The sequence below is a fragment of the Anopheles aquasalis genome, chromosome 3 (assembly GCF_943734665.1).
Source record: "Anopheles aquasalis chromosome 3, idAnoAquaMG_Q_19, whole genome shotgun sequence".
NCBI classification, from domain to species: Eukaryota; Metazoa; Arthropoda; class Insecta; order Diptera; family Culicidae; genus Anopheles; species Anopheles aquasalis.
In genome coordinates this window covers 22,838,997-22,866,198 of record NC_064878.1, presented here as the reverse complement: position 1 = coordinate 22,866,198, position 27,202 = coordinate 22,838,997, and the positions used below count along the sequence as shown (strand labels likewise).

The 27,202-nt window shown below is 49.0% G+C and overlaps 1 protein-coding gene across 6 annotated transcripts in view; it reads right to left on the bottom strand.

Moving 5' to 3' along the window:
• The window catches only part of LOC126577352 (uncharacterized), a 57,858-nt gene extending 33,468 nt beyond the window's left edge, over positions 1-24,390 (bottom strand). For 5 of the 6 annotated variants that reach the window (XM_050238894.1, XM_050238896.1, XM_050238897.1 and 2 more), the window contains exons 1-2: positions 24,202-24,390; positions 21,968-22,606 (exon numbers count right to left, since the gene is read on the bottom strand). In XM_050238894.1, coding sequence (XP_050094851.1) covers positions 21,968-22,019 — 52 coding nt within the window. In that variant the 5' untranslated portion in view covers positions 22,020-22,606; positions 24,202-24,390. Of the gene's footprint in view, positions 1-21,967; positions 22,607-22,834; positions 22,929-24,201 lie in introns of those variants that run through there. The other variant, XM_050238895.1, reaches the window with a different exon arrangement.
• Between the last annotated feature and the right edge of the window lie 2,812 nt (positions 24,391-27,202).

Genomic DNA, 27,202 nt, shown 5'->3' with positions numbered 1-27,202 from the left:
AAGCAGCACACCAACTGCCCCCAGCATCGACAAGCAACCCAGAGACAATCACAGAAGACAGCACGGTTCGACCCTTAAGGTGTTGAGATTCGTTTTACACCCGTGATGAGACGGCGAGGTCTCCCTGCCATATGCGCCACGTATCGTCGTTAATCAGCTTATGTTTCCTCATGTGGTTCCTCCATAGTTTGAGTGCTAACTAAACACCTCGCCCAGTGGTCGGGATTGAAACATGTCATCGCTTAATGGCACCGTTACGTGTGTGCTCCCCTGGGTAGTGATAAGATGTACGGACCGTGTACCAAGAACCTCGCTGGCCGGATGTTCTTCGTGAGATGAATTCAATCAACCCAATTGACCAGTTGTGGTGCACCTCTAGAGTGTTCCAGTTGCGCAACAGTTAACTGCTGGAGTGGACTTGAGTTAAGAAGCAAAGCAAAGACATCAGACTTGAAATAGATTCACGATAGCCATCACGATGCCGTCACAATTGTCATAATTGTTTCCATACCGCACGGGCATCAGTTATTGATACGCTACTCATCCCATCCATCATTAACTCATCATCGAAAGACAAGAAGAAAAAAAAACATTCAAAACATGCCACACGCGCGTTATCAACCCAGTGGACTCCTGTCCCCATTCGATGACGGAACCATCACGATCCGGTTCGAATGATTTATTCAGAAAAATTGACAAACTGATGGCCTCGCTCCCTTGGCATGCTGGTGCTGTCCTTCTACTTGCTACCTCCTGGTATCCCTTCTCTTCCAACACCGGTTGCTTTCCACGGGGGCGACCCTAGTGAACCACATTTTGATGCGTTAAAACATTACGCTGCATGTTCCCTGTACCAAAAAGGTGTATCGTAATCAATCAAATAAGCTCCAACGCCCGGTCTCCCATTATCCTCTCCGCATCCCTAAGGGAACGGGCTGGAAGGATCTAAACGACAAGAATGTATGCAAAGGACCCGCCAGCCACGGCTGGGCGGTATGTTTTCCCAGTAAAAGGACGACGACGACGCTGACAACGATGATTCCCTAATGGGTGTGCCAGGTTTGTGTCACAACCTGTCCACACACATAAACAAACACACACGCGCACATATCAAAACCGAAAACGGTCGAGCTCACTTCACCACACCGCACCGGGTATGCTGATTGGGACCTCCTGCCTCACTGCCTCGGGGCTCGCAGCTCGTTTGGATAAATGTCAATTTTAATTAATTTAATGGCCCTGCTCGACATCACTCAGCGCATCGATGTGGGCGCGACAGCTGATAAGGGGCCTTTCCCCGTTTCACCACTCGGAGTGTTCATGTTTTGGGTCCAGGATACGGAGCCAGCGACGGCGGCGTTGTTGTTGTGTCAACGATGTCCATCCTCTTCGTGACAAAGGATTGTAATTCACCACAATTACACCCCTTTCTGTTACGTTCTCTTTCTCTATCTATTCGCTGTTTGTCTTTCTCTGTCTTTTGAAGAGGGGTTTGAAGCTGAAACCGAACCTTCTCCTGTGCTCGACGACGAAACTGGTGGAACTAAACTAAAACAGGACACCCGCAGCCACAGTTGGAGAGGGTTTTAGGGGGTTGGAGGGCAATCTAGGAGATCATCAAATAGATTGCAATGCTCTCGCTACACACATTTACATAACGGGAAAATCAGGACAACCATAATCGGATCGCATTGAGATTGGTCAGTCGATCGGCAATCGTCGCCACCCAGCATGATACAAGCAGCAGCAGCAGCAGCAGCAGCAGGACGCCAACACAACACCAAGGCAAACGGCATTGCAACATCCTTGGCTGTAGCAGTTATGCGTATCCGAGGCACTCGAACCTTGCGCTTCTTCACACGCTACTCCTGCATCGAGCACCTCGGAGTTTGGAGTTATTTTTCCTCGCCACAAGTGTCGCATGCAAATCCCATGAGGGCACAACCTTCAGCCGGAGAAGACGCTCGTGGTGCTCGTCTGTTCTACCTCTCTGTCGATAGCCACATGCCTTTAGACGAGCAGCAGCAGCAGCACCACCATAATGACATACCGTACGTGAAAATGTCATTCCCCCAGTGGCGATGACATGTATTTGCATAGAAATAAAGTTTTTCCCTCGCCTCCCCCAGAACTCTCTCCTCTTCAGATGCCCAAGGCGTGGCAGCACACGGCACTGAGCACAGCAAATTGAACTTTTCCTTCGCTGCCTAGCCCACCCAACTGGTGGCACTAGCGTTGTGGTGTCGGTGAGGTCCCATACCATCGTGCTGGTGCCGGTTGCCACGGCCAGTGTGATGGTCACTTCGGTCACCGAAATTGCATCATTGATGGTACGGAGCAGCCAGAATAGCCCGCAATCCACTCCCTGCACACGCTGCTGCTGCTGCTGCTGCTGCTGCTGGCGGTGGAATTGTGAGAAGCAATTTAGGAGTCATTGACGACGATAATTCTCGGCGATCATCGTCCGAGCGGTGATTCCAAGAGCACCCGGGATCTGCACTCTTGCTCAGAGCATCGACAACGAGTGACCGAACGGCTAACGCTTTTGCCTTTTAAATTGGAAAGCAGTTCCCGGGGGAAAATGAGATCGGCTCAAAGTGGCTATACGGTGCACGGTGTAGCTGGCGGAGATATGAATGCATCGGAAGTGCCCGGATAACCATAGTGACCTACTTAAGATAAACCTAATGAGAGCCAACCAGCTATGCCAAGTCATCCTGATGTAGCTATCTAGTGAATTGTCGGTAATTGACAGCGACATGATTCTTAAAAGTGGTTTAAAAACGTTCCAAGAAGAACCTCCGCTTAGTATCACTGTTGATCCCCCGTTAAGGCAGACAAATCATCTCGGCTTTCTGGTTTGCTTCGAAGCAACTTTCCCATGATAACGTTATTTCACTGGAAAAAGTCGTGATTAAAATGGATCAAAAAGAAGCCACTAACACGAACACGAAGCAAACCAATCTGTTAGCCCTCACCACGGCACTGCGCTGCATGATGGTGTGCAACGATGATAGGTTACAAACCTCCCTGCCAAGCGTTACAGTACAGGAAGAGAGCAAAATTTATTGTCCGATTCACGGCCTTCATGGCTAGAAAGCCATCGGACGACCACTAACGCGAACATATGAAGCGAACGGGAGATGGAGGCAAATGGAGCTTAATTTGATCAACAGTAATACTCTTGTTTGCCAAAGTCATCCTCGACGAATGGGTCCAATGTACGCCCTCGTACGTGGATGATGACTTGAATGGAGAAGGTCGACCAAAGGCTTAATGTAGAAAGCAATCCCTCAGTTGCGCCGGTGAGCCGTGGCGAGGCAGATCCCGGCCAATATGCTTATCTGGGGTTTCTTTTCCACCGGCAAAGGCTTAACGCGGACGCTATCAGCGTACACAAAGCAAGTGCCAAGCGATGGAGAGTGAAACAGTTGCTATCCATATGGTCTGTCATGGCTCTCGCATGCCAAGCGAGTTATTGGAGCCTCAAAATTGGATTATGCGTACGATGCTGTGGGAGATCTACCAACCACTTCCTTCGCTGCTGCTGGGCACAACATCCGAGAGATGGCGGACGCAGCTAAATTTGCGAAACTACCACGCTCCTCGCAACAAACATCTGCACTCCCGATGTTTACGGTGGATGGGGGGGACGATGAGTTCAGCAAAAGACGATTATAGCGTGCTCATGCGTGGCAGTTACCAGTTGATGGAGGGCTGCGCCCTGATGAGATGTTGGCCAAACGGAAAAAGAACCAAAAATTATTTGTGTCGGTCTGACACGGTGAGTAATGTCAATGTTGGTTTGTTTTCTGCGTGCTTCGAGAGTTTTTGCAGGCGGCGGGCAGCCAAAAATGAAGAATAAGGTGAATGAGTCAGCAGCAGTTGCTTCAGACATCATCTGGATTAGAATGCCACCAGAAAGATGTATGCTGAAGATGCGAAATTTCTTATTTTTTAAAGAATGAAACATGGAACACTCACGAAATTCATCCATTAGTTTCGTTTGAACAAATTTTCCAAGAAACAGTATCAAAGGATTCGCATAATATGTAACAAACGGAATAGTTTTTAATAAGAAAACCTGAAGTTCTGTCACATGAATTACTCGAACAGGTCCACCTCGATTTCTTCAAATGTACCTGCAAAGAGAAAATAAAGAATGTATTAGTAAAAAGTTTCTTTAATCATTTTGCTGAAATGTAGACTTAATGTATACAACCTCATATTCCTTATTTCACAGAAATTCACTATTTGCCTCTAGCAAATGAAAAAAAGCATAGGAAACGATAGAAACAACATCCAACAGAGACATCATCATCATCTTCAATTCTCCAAAAAGTCCCTTCCCAGCCATTTTAGCGAACTGCGAGCCGTTAATTACGTGCTTAATGTCCGTTCGCTGGTTGGTCAACAGAATACCGTGTTGGCTCCATGGCGAAATGGCGTTTCTGGTTCGCCGTAATGTTATCCTGCACCATCAGTACCGTGAATCTCCATTTGTGGCGACACAAGCCGCATGACGGCCAACGATACGAAAACCCAACAACGATGGTCAGGTCCGGTGTATGGCGTGGTCCCTCCTGGATCCTTCTGTCGTTGTTGGGTTGAGATGAGAGCGTTAAAAGATGTCGCCCGGGGGCACAAAAGCATCCCAGGAATCACAGCATGGGACGAGCACCTTATCCAGGGGTTCAAATAATTGGAATATATTGAGCACGGAACTAGGGGACCTGTTTCGGCGTCTGGATGGATCCACCGAATCCAGCGTTTCAGATAATGAAAGTGGAAGCGATGAACGAACGATCCAGGGACGTCGTTCAAATTTATGAAACGCGGACTTCCTATCATATTTTACGACGTCCAGCGAGAGAGAGAGAGAGAGAGAGAGAGAGAGAGAGAGAGAGAGAGAGAGAAAGGGTTCGTCCATGAACGGATCGCGTTTTGAGTGCCAGATGAAGCGTGGTCTCGTGGTCGCCAAAGGCATTCCCCGGGGGATCCGGATGTCACGCGGATGTTTGGTGGACATTCTGGGCAACAAACCAAACACTCACAGGCGGTGTGAACGTCGCTGTAGCAGAAGACCATCCTCAAGCGATGCTATCATCATTAGGTGACGACGGTGCCATGCGCCATTTGACCAGCCTCCAGACCAAACGCAGATTCACTCCCGCATCCCGCGAACTCATCTCCGTTATTCCAGCTGTTCAACGATGTGCCATAGGATCTGGACCGCTTGCTGGTCGATAATGAAAATAAACAGCGACCACCAGGGGTTGGACGATCCAGATGCACTTCGTCACTTGCCCCTTTGCGATTTCTTTTCAACGAAAAACCAATGTACAAACCCTAGGCCTCCGGTGTCTGGTTCAATTTTAGGTTGTGCGAACAGGATCTTTTGCTTTCAGCGTGGTTTGGCTTTATGCCAGAACACTTGTGCATGGTGGCCGCGTTCACGTTTGTTAATTTCATTACAAAACTCTCCATCACGCTGATTCTTAACGCAAGTTGAGTGATATGGTGGCAATTAATACTGGATACTATGCTAGAATTTTAGTGTAATTACTTTTTTTATATTAATTCAATGGAAAACAGCCAAAGAAAAAGCAAAATTTAAAAAGCAAATGACTAAAAAATATCCAAAACCTAGCCTAAAAATATCCAATATAAACCTAGCGATACTGTTAAAGTCACTTAAAAGGTCTTAAAAAACTAACACGACCAGCGATCCTCTCAAAAGGTCATCCAGGACTAACCAAGCCAAAGCAAAAAAAACCTTTTTCGTGACCCTGGGCACGGTCGCACTTCCGGGGTCAGTTAAGCGAGGGACAGTTGAAACCGGAAAGGAAGTTCCATGAAGATTTAAATTGAGTCAGGATGCAGAAGCCTCCTCGCAGCACAAGCTGTTCCGAGGAAAGGTCGAGTACCTTTCCCTTTCCATAAATGTTTTAAGAAGTTCCAGGACAAACCAGTCATTATTAATGGACTGTAAATCCAATTTACAGAAAACTCCAGGAAGGAGAAACGTTGTCCATTGTTATATAGAGACACTTTAACAAAACTTTCTTCTTTTTCCTTTACCAATATGCTAGCCGGTGTCATAAATTTCATTCGCTTCTTTACTCAGCATTGCTGCCGCCTCTAAGTAAATCTATCGCCACATAAACTCAATAACGCAATCATCGCATGCCAGACCAAGATCTCTCGTTTGGATTTGAACGACTACACCTCAGCCAGAGCTAGATTGAAAACTCTGCACAATGCACACCACACCCGCGCAAGGCATTCCAAATCGAATCGTTCCGACTAGCACCTTCAACCGAGCAGACTTTACGATGTTCCGTTCGACTGATGGATGAATAAATAAACCCAACGTTTCTTTTCAAGCTCACCGCCACCCCGCGAACGAGTTAACGCATAGGAAACGCAGGCAAAATGGAAAAAAGAAAACATAAAGAAAACTATCCGAAACCACCGGTGCCAGATGTTTTCTTTGCACGTACGTCTATGCTCCGGTCCGCTCTTCAACTGCGCGTATTTCGCGTTCGCTTTCCGTTGCTGCTGGCAAGGATGAGGTCATTGTCGGAGATAATTTTAAAAAGCGATCAGTTCCACTATCACCGACAGCTTGATGAATTCGTTTCGAAGAGGAATTGCGCTGCGTATGCTGGCGGCGTGAGAATGATTCTGGCATGATAAGGTTGCTAAAGTGTTTCAAGGGTAAAAGGCGAAGGTTTACTAATGCTGAAGGTTGAAAGAACAGATTAAGTACTCAGCAACCTTTATTATTTGCCTCGTTCCTCGTTGTTTGTTATTTGTTGATGGATTTCTTCGAAAAGCTCCTACATAAATCCAGAGATAATACCTATCAATACACCAATGGCAGTGTATTCTCGTCCACGGCGTAATGGTGTGGCGTTTAGCATTCGATTACACCGTTAATCGAATGCTTCACCAACTAGGAAGGTGGTTGATACTACAACATCAGGAGACTGAAGAGGAACGCAGGCTCAACTCATCCAACCACACTCTGCACAGAGCGTAGTGGAGCTTCTTCGAAACGATCCGGAAGAGAAACCTTCCAGAGCTCCCATTTTCTTTCCCATCCATCAACATTGAATGTTGCTCGCTACGATGTAGCTACGGCTCTCCACCATCACTATTGCCTCATAACCACTTGATTGATTAGCTGTATCATCGCCCTCACCGCACTCATCGTGCTCACTACTCTACATGAATGGCAACAAGCAACCACACCGTACCTCACGATGAATTCAGCAGAGCAGAACTATCGATTTGCGTCAATCAGGAGCGCAACTGTTGCAATGCACTGTCCAAGAAGTGCCCGAACGGCCGAATACTGATCAGCGTTATTCAGGGCCAACCGTTCTTCGAATCGTTTCATCATTCGTGGAGGTTGTGTCTGATACCAAACCATTGCATCCATTGCACTTCCGGGAAAGGAAAAGCATATTTAGCTGCACAACGGCCGTAACTGCAATCGATGTCTCAAGTGATGGCCCAAAAGTGATAAACTTCCGATGCTGATGAGGATGGAATCGTACTAGTGGTAATGATTCGCTTCTGCAAATGGAGACCAATCAACTCAGTGAACCAAGAATGCTTGAGTGCAAAACGTTTCGACTCGACGCAGTGTATCGTTCGTTTGAAGGGTCTTATTTGTCCGATTAGAACCAGCGCTCGAGAGTGTTTCGAGAGCCTTATCGATTCTTTCACCTTTTACAGAGTAACGTAATATATTCCAAGATGATTAGTAAATTTGGACCAATAATCTACTTTTAATACCATTGTGTCGCGACAAACGTCTATTCAGCTATGACTCGCTTCACGTTTATGCTGCATATTCTTTGCATAGAAAAGCTGAGTTAATTGACATGCAATGACGCAGTTTTTTGGGACAAATTTTATGACTCATCATCTAAAAATCGCAAAACCAAACCATGAGTCACACGCAGCATCGATGTAGCAGTAACGAATGAATCGCGAGTGTTAAACGCCGTAGCGTACCAACACTTGCCAGCACTATTTTCTTCAAATCATCGTACCCAGAAAACACCGGTGCTTGACATTGCGCCGTTTTGTGGTACGGGAACATACAAAGAAACTCCCTTGCATGCGATCACAATGTAGTAACAAGCGACACAGAATACATCAATCATCTCCCGTTGTTGGTGCATCGACATCAACATCGACGGAGGGGTTCTCTATGCTATGCTTTCGTCGTTGCTGATAGAATGCTGATGCTGATACCAGCTAACTAACTCTCGAAGGAAACGAAATCAAACTCAATCTCACTCCGCACCACCCTTATTGGCCATGGGCAGAACGTCACCGACGCACCAACCGAAGACCAGGGCTTGGTGTGCGATAGGGATCATGTCGTCGTCTTCGTATTATGAAATCTGCCCCAGCATCCTTTCGCTCGCATCCACCCAAAGTCTCCCCTCCCCGGGTGTCTGGTGAGCTGGTTTTTCAGAGGGCGGTTGGGGGGAGGGGGCTTAACGCCATCCCAAAGATATTGAACTTCTTCGCTGTAAATATTAGCTCGATGATAGCTGTGTTCACCCCTCGTGATGCGGTCGTTATTTTTGGCGCGTATCCACCCCAGTCACCCCCCCCCCCCCCCCGGGTCCCCGCGCCGGCATCAACAAGCAGCCATGTCCTGACAGTCCCGACCATGCCTTAAGCCGCCAACTCCGGCGTTGTGCTGATGCTGTGCGGTGCCGTGGATCGTGCCGTCATGGCTGTCAGTAAAGTCTTGAATTTTGTTCCCATCCACCATCCACCGGTGCCCCTCACTCTCAAATTCCATTTTAAGGCAGTTATCTATCCTTTCAACCTTTTCGTTTTTCGTCGGGGGAAAGGGAGGGACGGGTGGGGCGGATGGTTCAAGAAGGCATCTGGCAACCGGTGAGCCTTTGGACCACACCGAACGCAATATCTTTTCGATTGCGCGTCAGCGATCCGGGGCTTCACCCGCCCGAAACGGAAACACAACCCGAAAGCGAATCGCGCGATTCGCGATATTTTTGTTTCCTTTTTTTCCGCGCCCTCCAATCCCCCCTTTTCCGAGGAAGGAGGGCTAGTGTTTACGCAACGAGCGTGCGCCCCCATCGTGTGTTTTGTTGATTATTTTCGACCGCGCACGATGCGGACGATCCAAAGTATCCGAGGAATGTGCAAAGAAAACATTCTCCAATCACGAGCTTCGCACAAAATAAAATACACGATACAGTGCCGTCGCCATGTGGCAAGTTAATGGTAAAGAGAAGCGGTAAGCGGTGCAGAAAGTGGGAGTAGTGTCCCTCACCCCTCTCCTCTAACCAAAAAACCCCACGATTTACAAGTTTATGGTTTTCGAGGTTTTAAGCTGGTGGTTGTCGATGGTTTGCCTGGGTGGCGGTGGGCAAAAATCAAACAATTCAAACGCAACGAAAGCAACAACAAACATGTCGACGTTTGTTTGAGCTGGAGCTCCGTGCTGGAAATGTTTTGCAAATAAGCAAATAATAATAAGCATTCGATGGCGCAGAGAACGGGAGAGAGAGGGAGAGAGCGAGAGCAAAAAATCGATGTTCCGCGATGGCAGCCAAGGCCGTCGGAATTGGAAGGCAATAAAGTAGTCGATCTCAGGCAACATTACACAAGCAAACCAGCCACCGGAAACCAACCGACCGAGTGTCTCAACCGTTTTGTTTGCATTGTCACAAATGATTGCTCGAGTGTCCTTGTTCGTGTGTCGTGGTTTGACTGTTTACAGAGCAGGTTCACATAACTTCCAGTCGATTGGTTGGCATCTCGTTCCATCAAAGACCAAAATTGCGAAAGGTTTGATGAAGCCATCAATTCAGCACACGTTAGCTCTCCAGTCGAAGGTCATGAGGCTTGGTTTTTTTCCGTTGTTGATTCTCCATCCAAAGGCTCCTAAAATGCCGACACTAATTGGCAGACGGAAATGTACGAGAGACAGGTGACCCCAACTGGTTCGCCAGGTTGATGCAAGTGCTTTTCGGCGTTCCGTCGGATCGAGTCGATTCGTATTTCTGCTTCCTGCGTAAAGTGTGTGATGCAAGTTTGATGAGCTGCCCACGAAAAGAGAAAAGGTCTAACGCACGTTCCCGGTTCCTTGTCAAGGAGACAACTCTTCCCCGGTGTGCGTGGGCGTGTGATAAGAAGACATTTTTCCTTCAACGATAAAAAACGCCTCTGCCAACGCAGACATGTCACGACAGCTGAACACTTTCCACACGTCCACTGGCAGGTGTTAATCCCTTACCCGTATCATAGGCTGTCATCTGCCGGCTTTTGTGAAGGAAACTTGCAAAATGGAAACTTTTCTCGCCAGCAAACTCCATTTAAGACTTATGCCCAGTGATGTTTCATAAAGTAGGTTGGAATATTTTGTTTGTTTGAACATTGCGCGCAAATTGTGAAACATCATTAATGATAAAATCATTCATCATTAATTGTGATGTATTATTTACCTAACGAGAGCTACTAAAACCCTGTACAGTTGTTTAATCGAACGAAACCGCCCGAGACAGAATATCTTACAAAACCTCAAAAGTCTGAATATGAAACCTCATCACGCCACCGAGGTACCGGGTGTCTTCTTCAATCTAGCCGAGAAAATTGAAACCTCCACCCCCACCCAGGGATTTAGTGAAGGCATCTTCTGTTGCTTCGTAGCGAATCATTATTTGTGCGAAAGTTTTCGGCAACAAAACCTCAACCACAAACCTGCGAGTGGAGAATTGATAGTGTGGATACCGGTGCACAGTCACTAAGAAGAGTGTTGGAATTTTCCAGCGCTTCAGTGTCTATTCAGTGGCAACGGTAGAAGATAATTTGATTATTTGTAATTATTGTGATTTTAATTGTACTAATTATGTGAAACTAATTAACATCCACCAGTGCGCTTCTTGGAGGTGTGCTTTGTCATGCTTATCAACAGAAGAAGATTGTTCGTTCAGTATTATATGTTCTCGATGTAAACAGGTGTACACAAATAAACGTTTTACTTTACTTAAAAAGGGTTGATATGGGCTTTGTAATCCCAATGTTAAAAATAAGGTTAAATATTTGATCAAGATGATCACAAATCACGAATTATCAAATTCCACAACATTGCTAACATAAACTAACATTAATAAATATATTTAAATTTTAATAAATCGGGAAGTTTTTGAATGAATTAATGATAAAAATGTAATAGAAGCAAGCAAAGTAATAGAAATAAATTAAAGATACGCACCAAGACTACAATTTTTAAATGCTTTAACATTCCTTCGAGACCTGATTCCAAATGGAAATTGTATTGTTCGTACTGCATAAAAAGCGTCAAGCTCATAGTGTCTACAAGTACATTCGTGTTCTTGTAATCGCTTCACTGTGATGCATCCAGCGAAAGGGGTTCGTAAAATAAAATCTCAATGTAAAGTGAAAAGCCCGCCTTCATAAATAATCGCTTTGGTCTGTAATGTCGCACCAAGCACCGGCGCTATGACGTTTCTGTAATAAAATGAAACCGATGAAACGCTAACGCGTAATTCAACACTCTCAGGTTAAACGATTTCGACCATTAAATTGCCGCAGAAAATTATTTTCCTTCCCCATTTTCCGTCGAACATCGGATAGACTGCCCGTAGAAGGCAGGATGAGCGCCATTGTAAAGCGGTTACCACTTTCACCGGCATCGCTACAAGCGGCAAGCAAAGCGAAGTTACAGTAACTTCTTGCGGGAAAGTGTTTTACTGGTCTATCAAACCGAATTTGACGACTCGCCGCAACGACCACATAGATTCGCGTTTCGCGTTGAAACATCCAACAGTAAATGGTGCCGATGGCGATGAGAGAGAGAGAACAGGAAGGGTGTGGCGGTGCAGGAAGTACGTAAAGCAGGATTCCGGTTCCGATAGACATCATCGGCGTAACCGGTCCACTTCTCCGATGGAACGGGGTGTGGAGAGAAACTGCGGACGACGAATGGTCTTTCGCGCCCTCGGAACCTTCATTTTGTCGAGTCGATTGAGCCACAGTGCGGTGGGGATCGTGTTGGGTGATAATTTATGGTCCAATCCTTGCCCTCTCACTCTCTCTTGCTTTAGACGAATTGCGAAAGGCGCTGGAGTCGTAGAAAGCGGTCGATAATGGAACCCAGCGTCGGTATGAGGCCAATTTTATCTCTCAAACCCCTCCGAGAAACTCACTTCACCTACACCTCAACCGAACGGATTTCTATGAATAATAAAGGCAGCAAAATTGCTTCCAATACTCATCAGGCACGTTTCGATTGAGTCGTAGGCAGTCGAATGAAAATTCTTCGACGAATGTGAGGGTGAAACCTCTTTTCAAAGACTGGTCAGAGAGTTCAGAAACTAGTGAAAATAAAAAAAATAACGGTTTTCTACAAATGAGGATCAGAAACGAAAACTACTATAACAAGGACGAGAAGCGCGAGTATCTTGAAGGACTTGAAGCACGCATCACATGCGAAGCGCAACCGAAACAGCTCCCTTTGCCAGATTATCCCTAAAAGCAAAAGAAATCAAACCCAGATGTCCCAGTGAGGTGAATGCCACGAAATCAAATAAATTCGCCCAGCAGCCCCGGAGAGACTTTGCAAGTCTTAGCGAGCCTCCGCCAGCTCAAAAGTGGAACATAAAATGCCAGGAAAAACGGGTGGTGCCCTCGCCGGCACAGGATCCGGCACATTACCTTCGCTAAGATACGGCACGGCATAAGAATACGACATTTTACGATCCAAATTGAGCGAGACACAGAGCCGGGAGGTGGACTTCCTGTCATCTACTAATTTGATAATCATTGTCCCAACGTTGGTTCAGTTTGGTTTGGTTGAGTGAAGCGTACGCCAGTAGCGAGCACTCACATCAGTTCCCGCTACATTTGTCGCCAAGTTTATTGCCAGGCGTAGGTGAATGTGACACCGCCGTTTCCCCACTTGCTCCTTCTCCACCTCCATCCCTCGAGGGAAATGTAATTCAGAATCGTTCCCTTAGCTTGAATTCCGGCCCACGGCGTGCCCCTTACAGAGCGTCGTTATGCTGGCCATAACTCATCTGGCCTCCGCTAGGAAGAAAGGACCCCCCCTGGTATAAGGATTCGGCCCAAAACCTAGGCCTGTGGTTGGCCCCGTAAGGTGCTTCGGGGATAGCACAACTTCCGGTGCGTTCTATATGAACTCGGGAATGCCCGGCACTATATGGGATTGTTGCCGGAAGAAAATAGCTTTCGGGGAAGGATGGGTGGAAGCTCGGGCGTAACCACATCGTTTGGCTTGTCGAATTAAGGAACGGACCCGGCCCAGGGGCTCCGAGCGGTGGACTCCGGGGTCTGATACAACAAAACAACGACGACGGTCGATCCACCGTGTGCGGAGCTGTCGATGAAATATGACAAGCTTATGCGTCACCGTATCGAACCATCCTGACCATGACCGGCCCAAGGGCTTCCAACACACCCGCCTGGGTGGGCGTCGGAGAAGATTAGTTTGGGCGTTCCCCGGGTGGCCTCAACCGGGCCGTGAATCACTCTGTGCCCGGCAGCACCCGGGCACCAGAAGAACCACTAACGCCTTGAAGGATCTAGGGCCGCCACCACTCTCACAGGTCTCCTCTCCAGCCCCTGTGGGGGGAGCTCCGGGGGCCGTGTGTAGATTCGTTAGCGAAATTGGAAAACATAACCATCCCGGGAGCCATAGGGGCCGGGAGCTCAACTTCACTTCAGCTTCAGCAGACCTCCACACTGCTGCGCCTCTCCTCCATCTGCTCGACACAGTTTTGAGCAAATCGAATTGGTGTAGAGAAGAGCTTACGCATGCATTCCCGAATCTTCTCGAAGAGACGGAAAAGGAAGGATGAATGGAATATTTGATGAAACCGGGATTCCCACCGGAGGTTCCTGACAAGGCGAAGGCGCTCGCCCGGGGAACAGGTGTGAGCCGAGGATGAAATAGGTTTCACACACCCGGAGTCGTAGGATCGTCGGAATACGCGCCGAGACTCACGTAGAAGTGATAGGAGCCACGTGTGACATGCATCATGTTTCTAGCGCTCGCTCACTCGCTCCTCTTCCAAGGATGATGTGGTAGAATTCCCTGGGAGCTTCGTTAACATGTTGCCCAAAATGGAAACGGCAAGGCGTCACCTGAGGGCGCGTCGATATGCCATCGTCGATTGGCCGATTATCGGACGTGCTCCGTGCAGCGCCACAAGAGAGAGGGAGATCATTAGCATCCGTGTCACTTTGAAGCGTGATGAAGAGTGGAAAGTTTTATTGAATTTGTCACCATCGTGCGAACGAATCTAATCCAAGAAGAAGTCTCCAATTCGTTCCTCAATTCGAAAGTTTCGTCGCATTTAAAAGGATTTCTTCCACGGAGTATTTCATAAACATGCTTTGCTAAAATATACATTTCTCTTTGTCTATAGACTGGTAGTTACATAGAACTTGCCATTAGAATAAGGTCATGTACAAAGGATGACCATCAAATCGCACACCAAACATCCTCCCGAACTGTAAGCATCACAGCAAAGATGCGCACCAGAAACTCCCCCGTAAAATAGAGACACATGTGCGACGACCCTAATAAATGGCTGACGAACCGAAACGATTACCACGCAAAGCACAAGGTCAACGAAACATAAATACTTAATCTAGGCCTCACATCAAACGTCCCATCGCCGGTGGACATGCGGTGGACATGGAATCAGACTGTTCCACAAATATGCTAAATAATTCACGATCCTCAGAAGATCGGATGAGCAACCATAGCTGCCGTAGTGCGCATGAGTCAGCCCAAACAGTGATAAGCCCAAAACTTTATCAAATTCGAGGCGGGCACCTTAAACAGATAAGTTTTCCCGTTCAAACTCGTGGCTCAGATGTTCAAGGACTGGGAGGTCCGTTTATTTGTTGCAAACATCATAAAATGGCACCCAGACCCAGCTGCCAGCAACTTGTTCCCGAACTATGTAGAGAGAGGGGGCCATAGTTCGTATACGGAACAAACTATTATTAGTCGTTTCATGTACATCGCGCGCGTGTGTCTCTGTGTATGAAGATGGATGCGGGCAAGGCAGACCAACCAAGGGCCAAGCATGACAAAAATAAGAGTCACCAACCGCTCCATTCCGACCATCCTCCTGTGCGTCTACTCGCTACGATGAAAGAACGAGATAATAAAACTCGCCTGACGGCATCGCCTGTGCGCCCCCTTACTGTCACCATAGCCAGGGTCTAGGCCGGCAACGATGGAATTGATCAACAAAAAAAAAAAAAGAAAAAAGAAGAGCAAAGGACGCAACGAAATAGAATAAAACCCAGCCCCGATTCACCATCGCGATGATGGATAGGCGCCTGGGTTGCTTGCGCTGAACCGCAGAAACGGGGCAACGGCTGGGGGAAGTGGACAAACCGGTGGCGCATATTTTATGTGTATGGAATTCATCCTTGCCCGGCGATTGTCCGCGGAAGGGTGCCAGGTCGACGGGGGGGATATGATTGCGCGAGCATGTGAGATTCTAGCTAGCTGACGATGGATATCTCCTAGAGAGATAGCCTCGAACCCGCCACTAGCCCCCACATGAATGCCAGAGAGCGTGAGGAGAGTGATTTCGGTCTGCTGATCAGCACACATTTCACGGAAACCCTCACCATTACAGCACGGTACACTTTATGGATAAAAGTGACCAAACACATCCCCCTGGCTAGCCTTTTTTATTGATCGTCAACACGGCGAACCACTGGAGCTTCTTGGTTCGCTTCCGCTCCCTTTTTGCTCTCGCGCAAAAAAAAACAAATTCCTGAAATGCCCAGACCAGCATCGGCGAGAAGAAGGAAGTGACGAAGTCAGCCTTTTGATGTCCTTTTATTTTTCCTGCTGCTTGGTGGTGCCTCCACCGTACCTGTAGCGTAACATTTCGGAGAGAAGAAACGAACCGCGTGGTGGATGATGAAGAGCCGTGTCAGTGTCGGTTGGAACACTCGGTCGCTGACCTCACATTTCTTGGCAACGGTTCAGCGAATCGGAAGCGCCAAAAAAGGGAAGGGAGAGGGAGGCAAAAACAGCGGGCATGACATGGCTGACCAGACATAACCGTCACGTCACGAAGTCACGGGCCGCCAGATCGCCAAACAAGTCACCGGGACCGGGAGGCCGAGAAGCCGAGTCAGCATTATGAGGTGCAACTTTTGACGCGTGCTTGGAGCGTGGCCAAGAAAAGTTCGCAAACCGATTGGCTGGGGCAACGGAAACGACCAACGTCGCCTATGGACTTCCGGTCAGTTGCGGCGGAAGCGGTGGTCTGGCCAATGTCTGCCCGGCTGCCAGGTGCCCGCCGAACCGTAAAAAGAGAATTGCCCACAACCGGTTGACAACGATTGAGCTCGAAATAGCCGCCCGGGATTGCAGGCAGGGGTTGGGGAGTTATTTATTGGAATCATCCCACTGCTGAGGTGCTGACAGATGAGGTACTTCGGAGTGGGTGCCAAGTCAGCTTTTAATAATAAAAAAAGGAAAAGAAAAATCACGAGCTACGATCACCAGGCTGCAGCAGCACTCTCTTTGCTTTGCCAACATTTAATAAACCCCCTTTGCTAGGGTATTGTTTGACAGAATCATTAAGAAGGGAATTCCCGAAGGAAAAGGAACTTGTCCTGGGTCCCGTTTGGGCAAATATTTGTCGAGGCCTCTCCGCCAAACCAACAGAGACTCTGAGGCTGAGTCTGGAGTAAAGGCAGCCTTGAATGTGTAACACGGAAGGTAATGCGCAAAACCTCAAACAACGCCTTTTGTGGTAATGATGGAGCGCTCCATCCATCTGGCTATGTACCCACGGGAGTCGAAGAAACAAACACAGCCACACAATCTCACAAGCTGCTGAATCAATTTTGCAATTTTCTTCATAATTTTCCCTGTCCTCTGTTTTCCTCCTCGCGAGGCCTAGGTACAGTAGGACAGTTGCTGGAACCGCTAGTCAACAGGATGAGCCAAAGAAAGCTACCCAAAAAGGCCTTGCGGCGCATTAATACCACTTCCGCCACTGCTTACGCTGATGACGCCTGCAAACGCCGGTTGCCGTGCTGGCAGGGCCCGATTGGGGAAGAATTACGGTCAGAGCGACGACGATGAAAAGAAGAAACACTCATCGGAGCCACCTTAAACCGTGAGGCATTATTTCCTGTCGCTTCCGGCCGTCATCAAGCGAAGCGGAGTCTAGGAACTGCTGCTGCTGCTCCTGCTGCTGTTGGCAATCTCGACCAGATTTTGGACGAAATCATGGCGTACGTGCCAGTGGCACCGAAATGCCGGCCATCTACCGTGCCGTGTGCACTTTATCGTACAGCCAGGTTCTTTGGCCGTCGTCGTCGTCGCCGCCATCATCATCGTCGTTGCCTTAGGTCCTCTGGGCAGTGCCTTAGCTTACGTTAGGCAGAGAGTGAGAGAGACTCCTTGAGGCGCGGTGACTGAGCTTTCTTTTCTGCATTTTCGCTTCAACGCCCGCTCGTTCGCGTTCATCTGGAGCTAGTGGCGTGGTAGTACGCAGTCATGCAACAAACTGAACACTACTACTGGAGCTGGAGTAGGAGCAGGAGTCGGAGCATAATGTCACTTGACATGCAAAACGATTTTTAAGAACACTTAAATTTCTCTCGACGTCAGCTCTTTCGAGGCACCTTCCGGTAACTCCCTGGTGTGAGCATGTCTCGAGAAAGACCGGTGTGGGGAGGGAACACTTGACGCATGCGATGTTTTGCTGTGGGGGAGGTGAGCAGAGTCGAGTGATTTAGAACTCTCCTTTGCTGGCTCCCTTGCTCCCCTCTCTTTGGAGATGGCTCAAAAGCGTTCTTCTTTAGTTTTTCTTTGCAGATGCACACCACCGTAGACGTGAGCCGATGGCTTTAGCTATCTTTAGCGAGAATTATCATTCCCCTAGCCTAGCTGGCTATAAGACGTCGTCGACACAATTAAACTACCCTCCACTTCTAGCAAACAACAGCGGAGCAGCATTAACGCAAATCAGACCGCAGCGAGCGAACACGAAACTTCCGGCTCACGGTGGCTGTTGTCGATTATGCAAACATTGACATTCCAGCCGGCCATCGCTGTTCGCCCAATGCTGCCCGCGTATCTCACACCAGAGGATACGGCACCGAATCGCAAGAGGAGTCTTCCACTGGAATAGTTATAATTTAAGTGCTAATCCCCCGTATTTATTTCGCCGAATAGCAATAAAAAGAAGCTTCACTTGGCACCGAGAATCCTGATTAAAGGACACGAACGAAGCGTCCCGGTAATCAAAACGCGTCCAAACACGAGCTATACCTGGCCTGGCCCGGAGGTACTACGGGCCAAGCCTCCGTCTCAGAGAAAGTGGATTACAGTTGGACACTCTGGTCATTTCCGGTTCCCGGTTTTATAGTTGTTCGTGTTTTACAACTTCGCCCCAGTCTTCCTGGACTGGAGTAATAAACTTATTTGAGTAGTACATTAAGGCATCAAGCTTCATTAACTTGACGAACGGTCTCGGTTTTAATTGGAGAACTAGCCTCGTTTTCAACGAAGCTACGCGTTTAAAGAGTTGATTTAAAAGGTGGAACTTGTGGATCACAATTTGCTTGAAATGGAATGTTTGTTACCTTGCCCGAGCGAACTAAAACGGAGTTTGTTTCAAGACGTCTCTGCTGTTTGTCAATTACAGTTGATGTCTTTATACGTTCTAAATATAGAAATCCTAGTTATATAACCGACGTCACCTCTCTATCCTTCTAACACTCATCAGAAATGGGTCAAGCACGGACCTGACTGAAAATCCACATTCCATTACATTCATTCGATAAGGCCTGAGACAGCAAATAATCCCTTTTAATCATCCAGGACGATGGGCGATTGTGATTGTCTTCTATCCTTGGAAATTTAATTAAAAAGAGCTCATCCTTATGATGTTGGCACAGTAAACCATCACAGCCCTATTCGGGATTCCCCTTCTCCTTCTCCACAACCTGATGCTGCTGAATTGTGAGCCACATTTTCCTGTGTTCGATGAAACTTCTACCACACTGAAGAGGTTGCTTTTTGGGAACTACATTTCCCACACCATACCCAGCCGGTAGGTCCATCTTGCCGGCCATTCGTGAAGCACATTTTAATGCCACCGGCTGCTGGTGAGGCCCCGGACTCCGGCCAGAGCTCTATCCCTTACTCAATTGATTGGCAAAAGGGATGGCGTACAATTTTAAAGTTTTCCGGCACAACCACTAGCGAGCAAACCGGCGCCCAAACCGGGTCCGTCATCAATCGTCATCGGCTTCCAAAGAAGGACCGTAGAGCGCGTCCACTGTGTCCGTTTGCAGGATGAAGTTTGATGAAGAGTAGCAGCATCATCGAGTGTTAGTGGTGATGGTGGTTTTCCTCTCGATAAACTGCTTCAAAAGAAAACTGTTCCAATACAGCTCGGTACGGTACCGGTTGAGTGGCAAATCGGAATCCGTTCCGTACCATTCCAAGGCCAGTACTGGCTACCCTGGAAAGCAATCGCACCAGCAAGGCAGAAGGTAGCCTGGTTTCGGGTAGTCCTGGACGCAACGATTTAAGGACGATTCAACGACGGTCAACTGTCTGGGGTTGTGGAACGATTTGGAGCTCGATTAAGTAACCGGGTAACTCCCGTCCACCACCACCGGCTACTACTCCGGGCTCCGGGCAAACGATCTGACCGGACCAATCTTCTCGTGCGCCGGCCTAGTGGCCTGGTGCCTTCTGGTTCTTCCCTGCTTGCCCCGGCCAAGCAATTTCCGGTCAGCTGCCAGGGTGTATCGATTCGATTGAAATTGAAAAACATGATCTCGAGAACAAAAGTGAACTGCAGGAGTGCAGCGTGCAAGGGCACCGATGGAAGCTGCACAGAACACAGAAACCCTGGAGATGCTGAACGGAAACACACCCCGAACCACCCCGAAGGAGCAACGGCTTTGAACGAGCCTTTTGAGCTGGGAATTGGAAAGTTTCCTTACGCCAGTACACTGTACTTCCGTTTGCCCCCCTGGAGGGTCTCCAACATCAACTGTTTCGCTTCGATAAAACCGGCTACAAAGGGATGCAGGAGGGTAGATCCATAATTTAAGATAGCACACAGCATGTGGAACCGCCGCTCTACGGTTGCTGCCAAACAATCACCGAGAAACGATTGGAACTTTTGCTTCGACTTTGGCCTCCTGAAAAGTCAAACCGTAGCCGCTTACCAGCACTTTCAGGCGATTGCGGTGGCGATTGTGAAAGCGGAATCGATGCCATCAATTGAGCAGAGCATTGGCATTGGCCAGATTCAAACTGGCAAACGGGGAGTAGCATACGGCCAAATCACGCCTTAAGATATCTGGAGAGGTAGCTCTGATTTGCATATTTGCGGTACGGTTCCGCATTGGCAGCATAATGCTGCAGTCATCCAGCGGTTGCACGTGGTTGCTGTTAGGATGAGGTCGCTTCGATGCTGATCAATTGCTAGTAAGTGACCATTAGTAGAAGGTATTATTAGAAACTCGTTTAAAGGATGCAAGAGATGTGTATGAAGATGGACTACGCAAAGTTGAAGTAGAATAGTTTCAGTAACGGAAGTCCTAAAAAGCTAAAACAGCGGATTGTGAAACAGAATACTGCCTGGCGTCTAGTGAAATACTGGACAGAATGAAGCACACAGAGCGCATCCATCAACCATTTCATGGCATTTCATGGCCGCTGCGGGACCATCGGTAAGCGACAGCGACAGGGACCAGGGGCAAGGAATCGGTGGTCGGTGGCTGTCGACGGCGAAACAGTCCCGGTGTAATAAAAACCGCAACCACCAAACCAAACACACGTTGCATAAATCTTCATTTGCTCACGCTGGTCCTGGAAGGAAGGCAAAGACAAACAGCACGCAGTAACTGGCCAACCAGCTAGCCAGCCAGCCAGCCAGCCAGCCAGCCAGGGCGGCCATAAAGCGCATATCTTTCGGACCGGAGGCGACATCTCCATTCGCCATCGGTTTGACCCCAAAGTGGTCGTAAGAGTTTGCGGTCTCCCAAAGGCCAGCATCTAACACTGCCATCTGGCGCAACCTGTTACGTACCTTTGGTGTGCAGCGTGCAGACGCCTGGACGCCCTTCGTTGGACATAGGAACAAATGTGTGAGAGAGACTCCGAGACGTCACACAAAACCAAACCACCATGAATTTGTAATGGTCGAACACCATAAATTTCCATTACATTACTGTGTTTGTGTTGTTGTGCATTGCGAATGGGGCACCAAAAGCACACATATGACAAAAGCGTAATAATGTTTACCACCTCCCCCGGCTGATGGGCGTGCGGGATCACCACGGGGACCACCATCATCGTGTCGCTCGCACCAAAAAGGTACGCACCAGAAAGACGTCTCATCGTCTTTGCCGTTGGATTTTATTGCGGAATCGAAATGTCGTGGCGAACCGAAGAGCGATACATAAATAAGGCACTCCTGCGATCACACGAGCTGTGAAAAAGCACAACACAACGAGAATGATGATGATAACGGGGCCCCGGGAATACCCACAGAGGTCCCTCCCCCTCCTCAAACGATGTGCAAACGATAAGCAGCTGACGATGATGCTGGCTGGCAGGCAGACGGTGCGGTGGCGTGCTGATACGCAGCAAGTAAATTCTTATTCAAAGTATCTGTTTAAAGCCCCACACAGTACCCCCACTAGCATGTCATGCCAGAGACATGGGAAGATATGCTTCAACGGAGGCCTCCGCACAGGGGGCAACATTTGGGGGATCTTGGTTTGGTGAACGCCTTGGTTAACGAATTTAGCACCGTCTTAGGTAACAAGGCCGGAAATGGAAACAAAATAAGAACAACAGCTCACCTAACACCATGCACACAAGAACACCCACACATACACTCACCTCCAAGGAGCGCCCAGAATAATCCAATTTTCAGGCTCGTACGTTTATCCATTTTTATGACTTGACGGCGTGTCCCGGCGCGATTCTCGCTGCTGCCGTTGAGACGGGATCCGGGATGCTGTCTTGGGGTTGCCTACAACTTCTGCTTCTCCTCCACCTCCTCCTCACACCGAACCACCTTACACCAACGCAAGCCAACCACGGCGGGTGGTGCGCTTTTATCGCCCCGGAAGATATCGATCTTCAGCGCATCCGGAGCGCTGGAGCATCGGTGGAGCGGATATTCCAATTTCTTTTCCCTCTTCTCTTTTTCTCCCTCTGTTGTGTATCACACGTTAGCGCTTCACCGCTCCCACTGTACACAGATACAATCGGGACGCACCAGAGATATCGAACAGATATCGACACTTCACGCAATGACACTTTGGAACAGCGCGAGAGAACAGAACCGAACACCCAGCCTACTGTGCCACTTTGGCACGAACCAAGCGCGTGGTATCGCGATATATTGTGCACCAGATCGCGCTCACTACGACCACGCACACAGAAACACTCACAGACACACCGAACAGTGGTTCCACTTGTGCACGTCAAGCGCACGCACTTCGCTGTCCTCCGTTCCACGCTCCAGGGAGGATGCTAAAAATAAGAAGGAAATCAATAAGTAAAAGTCAACGCAAACCACAATCCACCAGTCCACGGACCGGCCAGACGAGCTTGTTGCCCGGATGCAAATGGCATTCGTGGTGGTGCTCGAGCGCTTTTCCACCTATACGCCTTTCAATTTAACGCACTTCCGGGGTTCCGGGGGAATGAAACGATGCATGCATGCATGCATGCATGCAGCTTCCTGTGCAGTGCACTCACGGTATTTTCCGCTTCGCACGACCTCACACAACTCGACATGACGTCACGTGCCGTGTCCAGGAGCAGCCCGTTTGATGCTGCTCGAGGAATCTCGTGTGGTTCTCGGAATCGGGATGGCTTCTCCGAGGAAAGCGACCGCTTGAATTCCACGAATCCGCACGGAACCACATTGTGTTCCGGTGGCCGGCTTTTTGATTGAGGAAAACGCCACAGTGCCGCCGCCGCCGCCGCCGCCGTCGAATCGAGCAGCACGAGATTTCCACCTGTTTTCCACCACCAGCCCGAGCGTGCCGACACAATTCCGAGAAACTTCTATTTTTACCTTCCCTTTACAACCACCCAGCTGCCTCGCTCGGTCGCGGTGCCGGTGGGTGATTGATCCCCCCCACCGGCTGGTGGACCAACCACCTACCACCAGCTAGGCGCTCGCTACGGCTGCCCGTCTGCTCTAAATGTTTATTTTCATCGTGCCTACTCGGTGGCGGTAATACAAATTGAATTACCCACCATCCTCTAGCTAGAGAGGGGGGTGGGGGGCGCTTTTCGCTCCTAGGGTTTTCATTTGGGTCATCCACGGTGCCGTGGCCATGCTGGCCGGATTCAAAACAAGCGCGCCACCGGGCGAGCGCGAACGATCCGAAACGTCAAAATTTTTGTCTGCGTTTTCCTGTGACTCTCTCTCTCTCTCTCTCAGCTCAGCGTGATGAGAAGCTGAGTAGCTCAGCCTCCATCGAGCGAGTTCTCACTCTCAGCTCCGGTGCGGTGTGCCGCGGTGCCGGTGTTCTCTCGCCGTTTCTGTGCGAAATGGAGGCGCCTTAGGAACGTGAAAACGACGACCCTTTTCCAACTTGCAAAAAGGGGCTTGGGGGTTGCTATACTGCTGGCGGAAAATGGAACCCGGAAGAAACCTGGTAAAACGGATCGAAAACGAGAACCGACAGGCCGGAGATTCGGTTGCTCCAATTCTTTTTTCATTTGCTCTCGGTGCTTCCTTTTTTTGCAACGCGCTCACTGACAGCAAGAGACCCCCAAAGGAGGCCACGGAATTTTCGCTCGCCACCGGCACCGTGAGCTCCGTTTCGGGACCATTTTCCGGGTTGCAGTTTTGTTTGTTTGCTTCTTCTTTGCTCTCGCTTCTCGCTCGCGGAGCACGCACAGATTCACACATTCTAGCCACAGTCTCTCGGCAACTCGTCGTGTCATTCTGGAGAAATTCCGGTTCTACCGAAACACCACCAGCACACACACGGTGGTAGTGTCCCTCTTCATTCGAAATAGGGTCTAATGGCCTGTCTCCGATCACGAGCCAACCAACCGGAGCGTTGACCGCAATCATCGTATTAGCAACACTTGATAAGCGAACTCACTACAAATCGCAGCAATCGGTGCACACGCTGTGAGGGGACCAAAACGAGGCAACTTCCATCCGGATTGGCCACCGTTTAAAGCGTGGTACACAAGCAGGGCGACGTGCTCACGCGAGGGACAGACACTCTGGCCGTACCGAACGACGACTATAGCGGACAGCAGCGGACGAACGCGAACCGGCGCGGATCACGTTTCGAACAAAACTGTTCGAGTGTGCCGAACCGAGCCGACCGTTATCCCCTATTTGCTCGCACGAGGCCGAGGACGGGCACAGGACAGGCAGCATAAGCAGGCGCGCGCGCTTGCGGTCTATGCTGTGAGCTCACACGACTAGTCGCCGGCAGCCGAATGTCACGCAACACAGGCTCGGTAATGTCGCAGAGTGTTCGTTGCGTAGCGAGAGAGAGAGAGAGAGCAAAAGTGAGAGCGTGGATTGATGCAGCATGTTTTATGCTGGATGGCGAACGTTGGTAGCCGTTGAGGGAGGCATCCTGGCACCCTGGCTACGGTTTTATTGTGCCACCTGCACCATCACTAGGTCAGCCGATTGTTTGTTGTGGAAGGAAGTGCGTGCTGCTCACGTGATGAGGATTCATATGAATCCGATATCGGTGAGCCGCGAGATTGGTGAGCGAGCGCGCGAGCCTTCTGTCAGATCCGGTGTCCTGTAGCTCCCGGAAACGAAATGGAATGCTGGCTGGCTTGTTTGCGATGGAGAGGCCCTCGCCGGGATTACCACTAACCACCGCCACGAAACCGGTCGGACGTTTGGTTTGTTTTTCATTTTCTTTAATTCATCACAATGAACTGGAAAGTAAATCCGGCCACGGGTTTTCATTCCTTCAATGCTTTATCTCACTCTCTTTTAACTTCACTTTTCCACCGACGAGAGGTAAAGGTCCTTTGCAAAAAAAACCCCCCAGCGGAAGTCAATCGCGCGTACGAAGTGAAGTGGAGCGAGCGAGGGTGCAGAAGAATCGGCTTCCGTTGCCGCGGAAGCTAAACCACCATGTTGTTATCAAGCACGCAGTCATGTGAACAATGGGCACACTGGGCGCTGCAGGCGCCTACGGCGTGCCTTTTCAAGGCGCGAATGCTTACGCAGAACGCCAAACGCACGGTGGGAAGCTTAAGGTGGGCTTGTCCCCCTGAGTCCGACCATTTGTTACCGCCATTCGTGAGTTTGCGTCCGCCCGCCTCCACCCACTACACCTGACGATGCAGGATGTTTGATGTCCGCGAGTGTGGGGGGGACCGTAAGCCCGTATGGCTCTCGAAAAGACGGTTACGGTAAGGTTCCGTGGAATTTAGCAACGTTCAGCGTGGGGTGCCCGGGGCCGCGTGTTACTGCGAAGGTCAACAAGGTATACGCGCCGTGCCGTGCCACGAAGGATCCGCTGTCGATGCCATCGCTTACGCCACACCAAGGGCCCTTCGATAGACACTCACATACACATGAACGGGAAAGAGGATCCCTTCCGGGAATTGGAAGTGAGGAATGAAATAAAAACGAATCTCACGTGGCTTTGACCGTCAGGCAAAAGGGACGCCAGGTCGTGTATCGTGGCGTGAGGGGAGGCCCAACAACGTTAAAGGAAGTTCCAGTAGCAGCAGCAGCAGCAGCAGCAGCAGCAGCAGGAACGTTGGGCTTTTAAGGTTAAGGAGTGGAATTTATTGGATTGCTTTTCGTTATTGAACATTAGACCACCAATTGATTACGTTCTCAGGGTCGTGATTTCGTTCCCTCATCGACGGTGATTAATTGGAGCGATAGGGCCGGATGGAGTTTTATGAACGAGCTGGTAAATTTTAGGGGCAAAATGCAGACATGTTGCGATAGAAAATGAAATGATTTTTTTTTTGGTAACTCCTCTTCAGCAAATGCTATGTTGCTGTGCTATGTAAGAAGCTCCTTCCAACTCCAACGTCTTGATGGAGTAAAGAGATCCGCATTCCAGCATTAATGAAGCAAAAACCTTCGCGCGGACCTTCGGACCTTTTCTATTATGCAGTCACAATGGCTCCACTGGATTTGAATGAGTTCGGTCTACTTCCTTCAGGTTTATTTTAAGCCCACAAGCCACCGGAGCCAGCCAACCAAAGGAAACCCTCTGGAAGATTCGCTCGCCATTCGCCAAAAGTCTTTTCACTTTTCATGCATTAATTTAACCCACTTCCAATCGCCATAACTCATTCCGTCGCTAGATCGCCGGACATTTCGCACAGTTCCGTGTTCATCCCGGCAAGCCAGGGCCCAGGGCCCAGGGAAAACCCATTAATCTCTCAGCCCCAGAACCGACGCATAGGTCAAACCAAACGAGGCGAGGTTCATCAGCGTAGGCGAGTGTCTCGTGCCGAAATCCAGGCCCCAGAAAGAAGTTTTGTTTCTGTTTCCTTTTCCGTTTTGCTTTTTTGTGTGCGAGACGGACGGACAGAGCGGTGGGGGGTATGACGGAAAGTAGCAAAAAGGTTTTTTCTTTCTGCGCTCGTAACTGACGCACCTGCAGGACAGACCGGCTTCTGTCACCTTTGCGGAGGTTAAACGAATAGATCATGGCGGGGTGGCTGGGTGGCTGGGTGGCTGGGAGGTCTCATGAAAATTCATACTCATGAATTTCGCGCAGCATAAACATTACCAACCGGGGCGGGGGCTTTGGTGTGACGTAACAGGCCACGCTGTGGCGCTATATTTCGTGTAACGACCATCCGCCAGATTCTAGTGGTAAAGCTTAGTTGCTTTTCATTCAGGATTGATTGGTTGGGTGGAATATTATTGGATTATATTATTAGAATATTGGATTATATTATTAGAAACACTTTTCCTTCGCCAAATAAAGCTAAACATTCGTTTGCTAGTTATTAAAAAATATGTTACCAACTAATTGAAGAACGCTGTAGCGATTTTTAACAAAGTTCTGCTCACGGCTCACCACGCGACGCCAGAAGTGGTAAGTTATGCTAACAGCTGGCACCAGTTGGAGGGGTGAATCATGAAAAAAC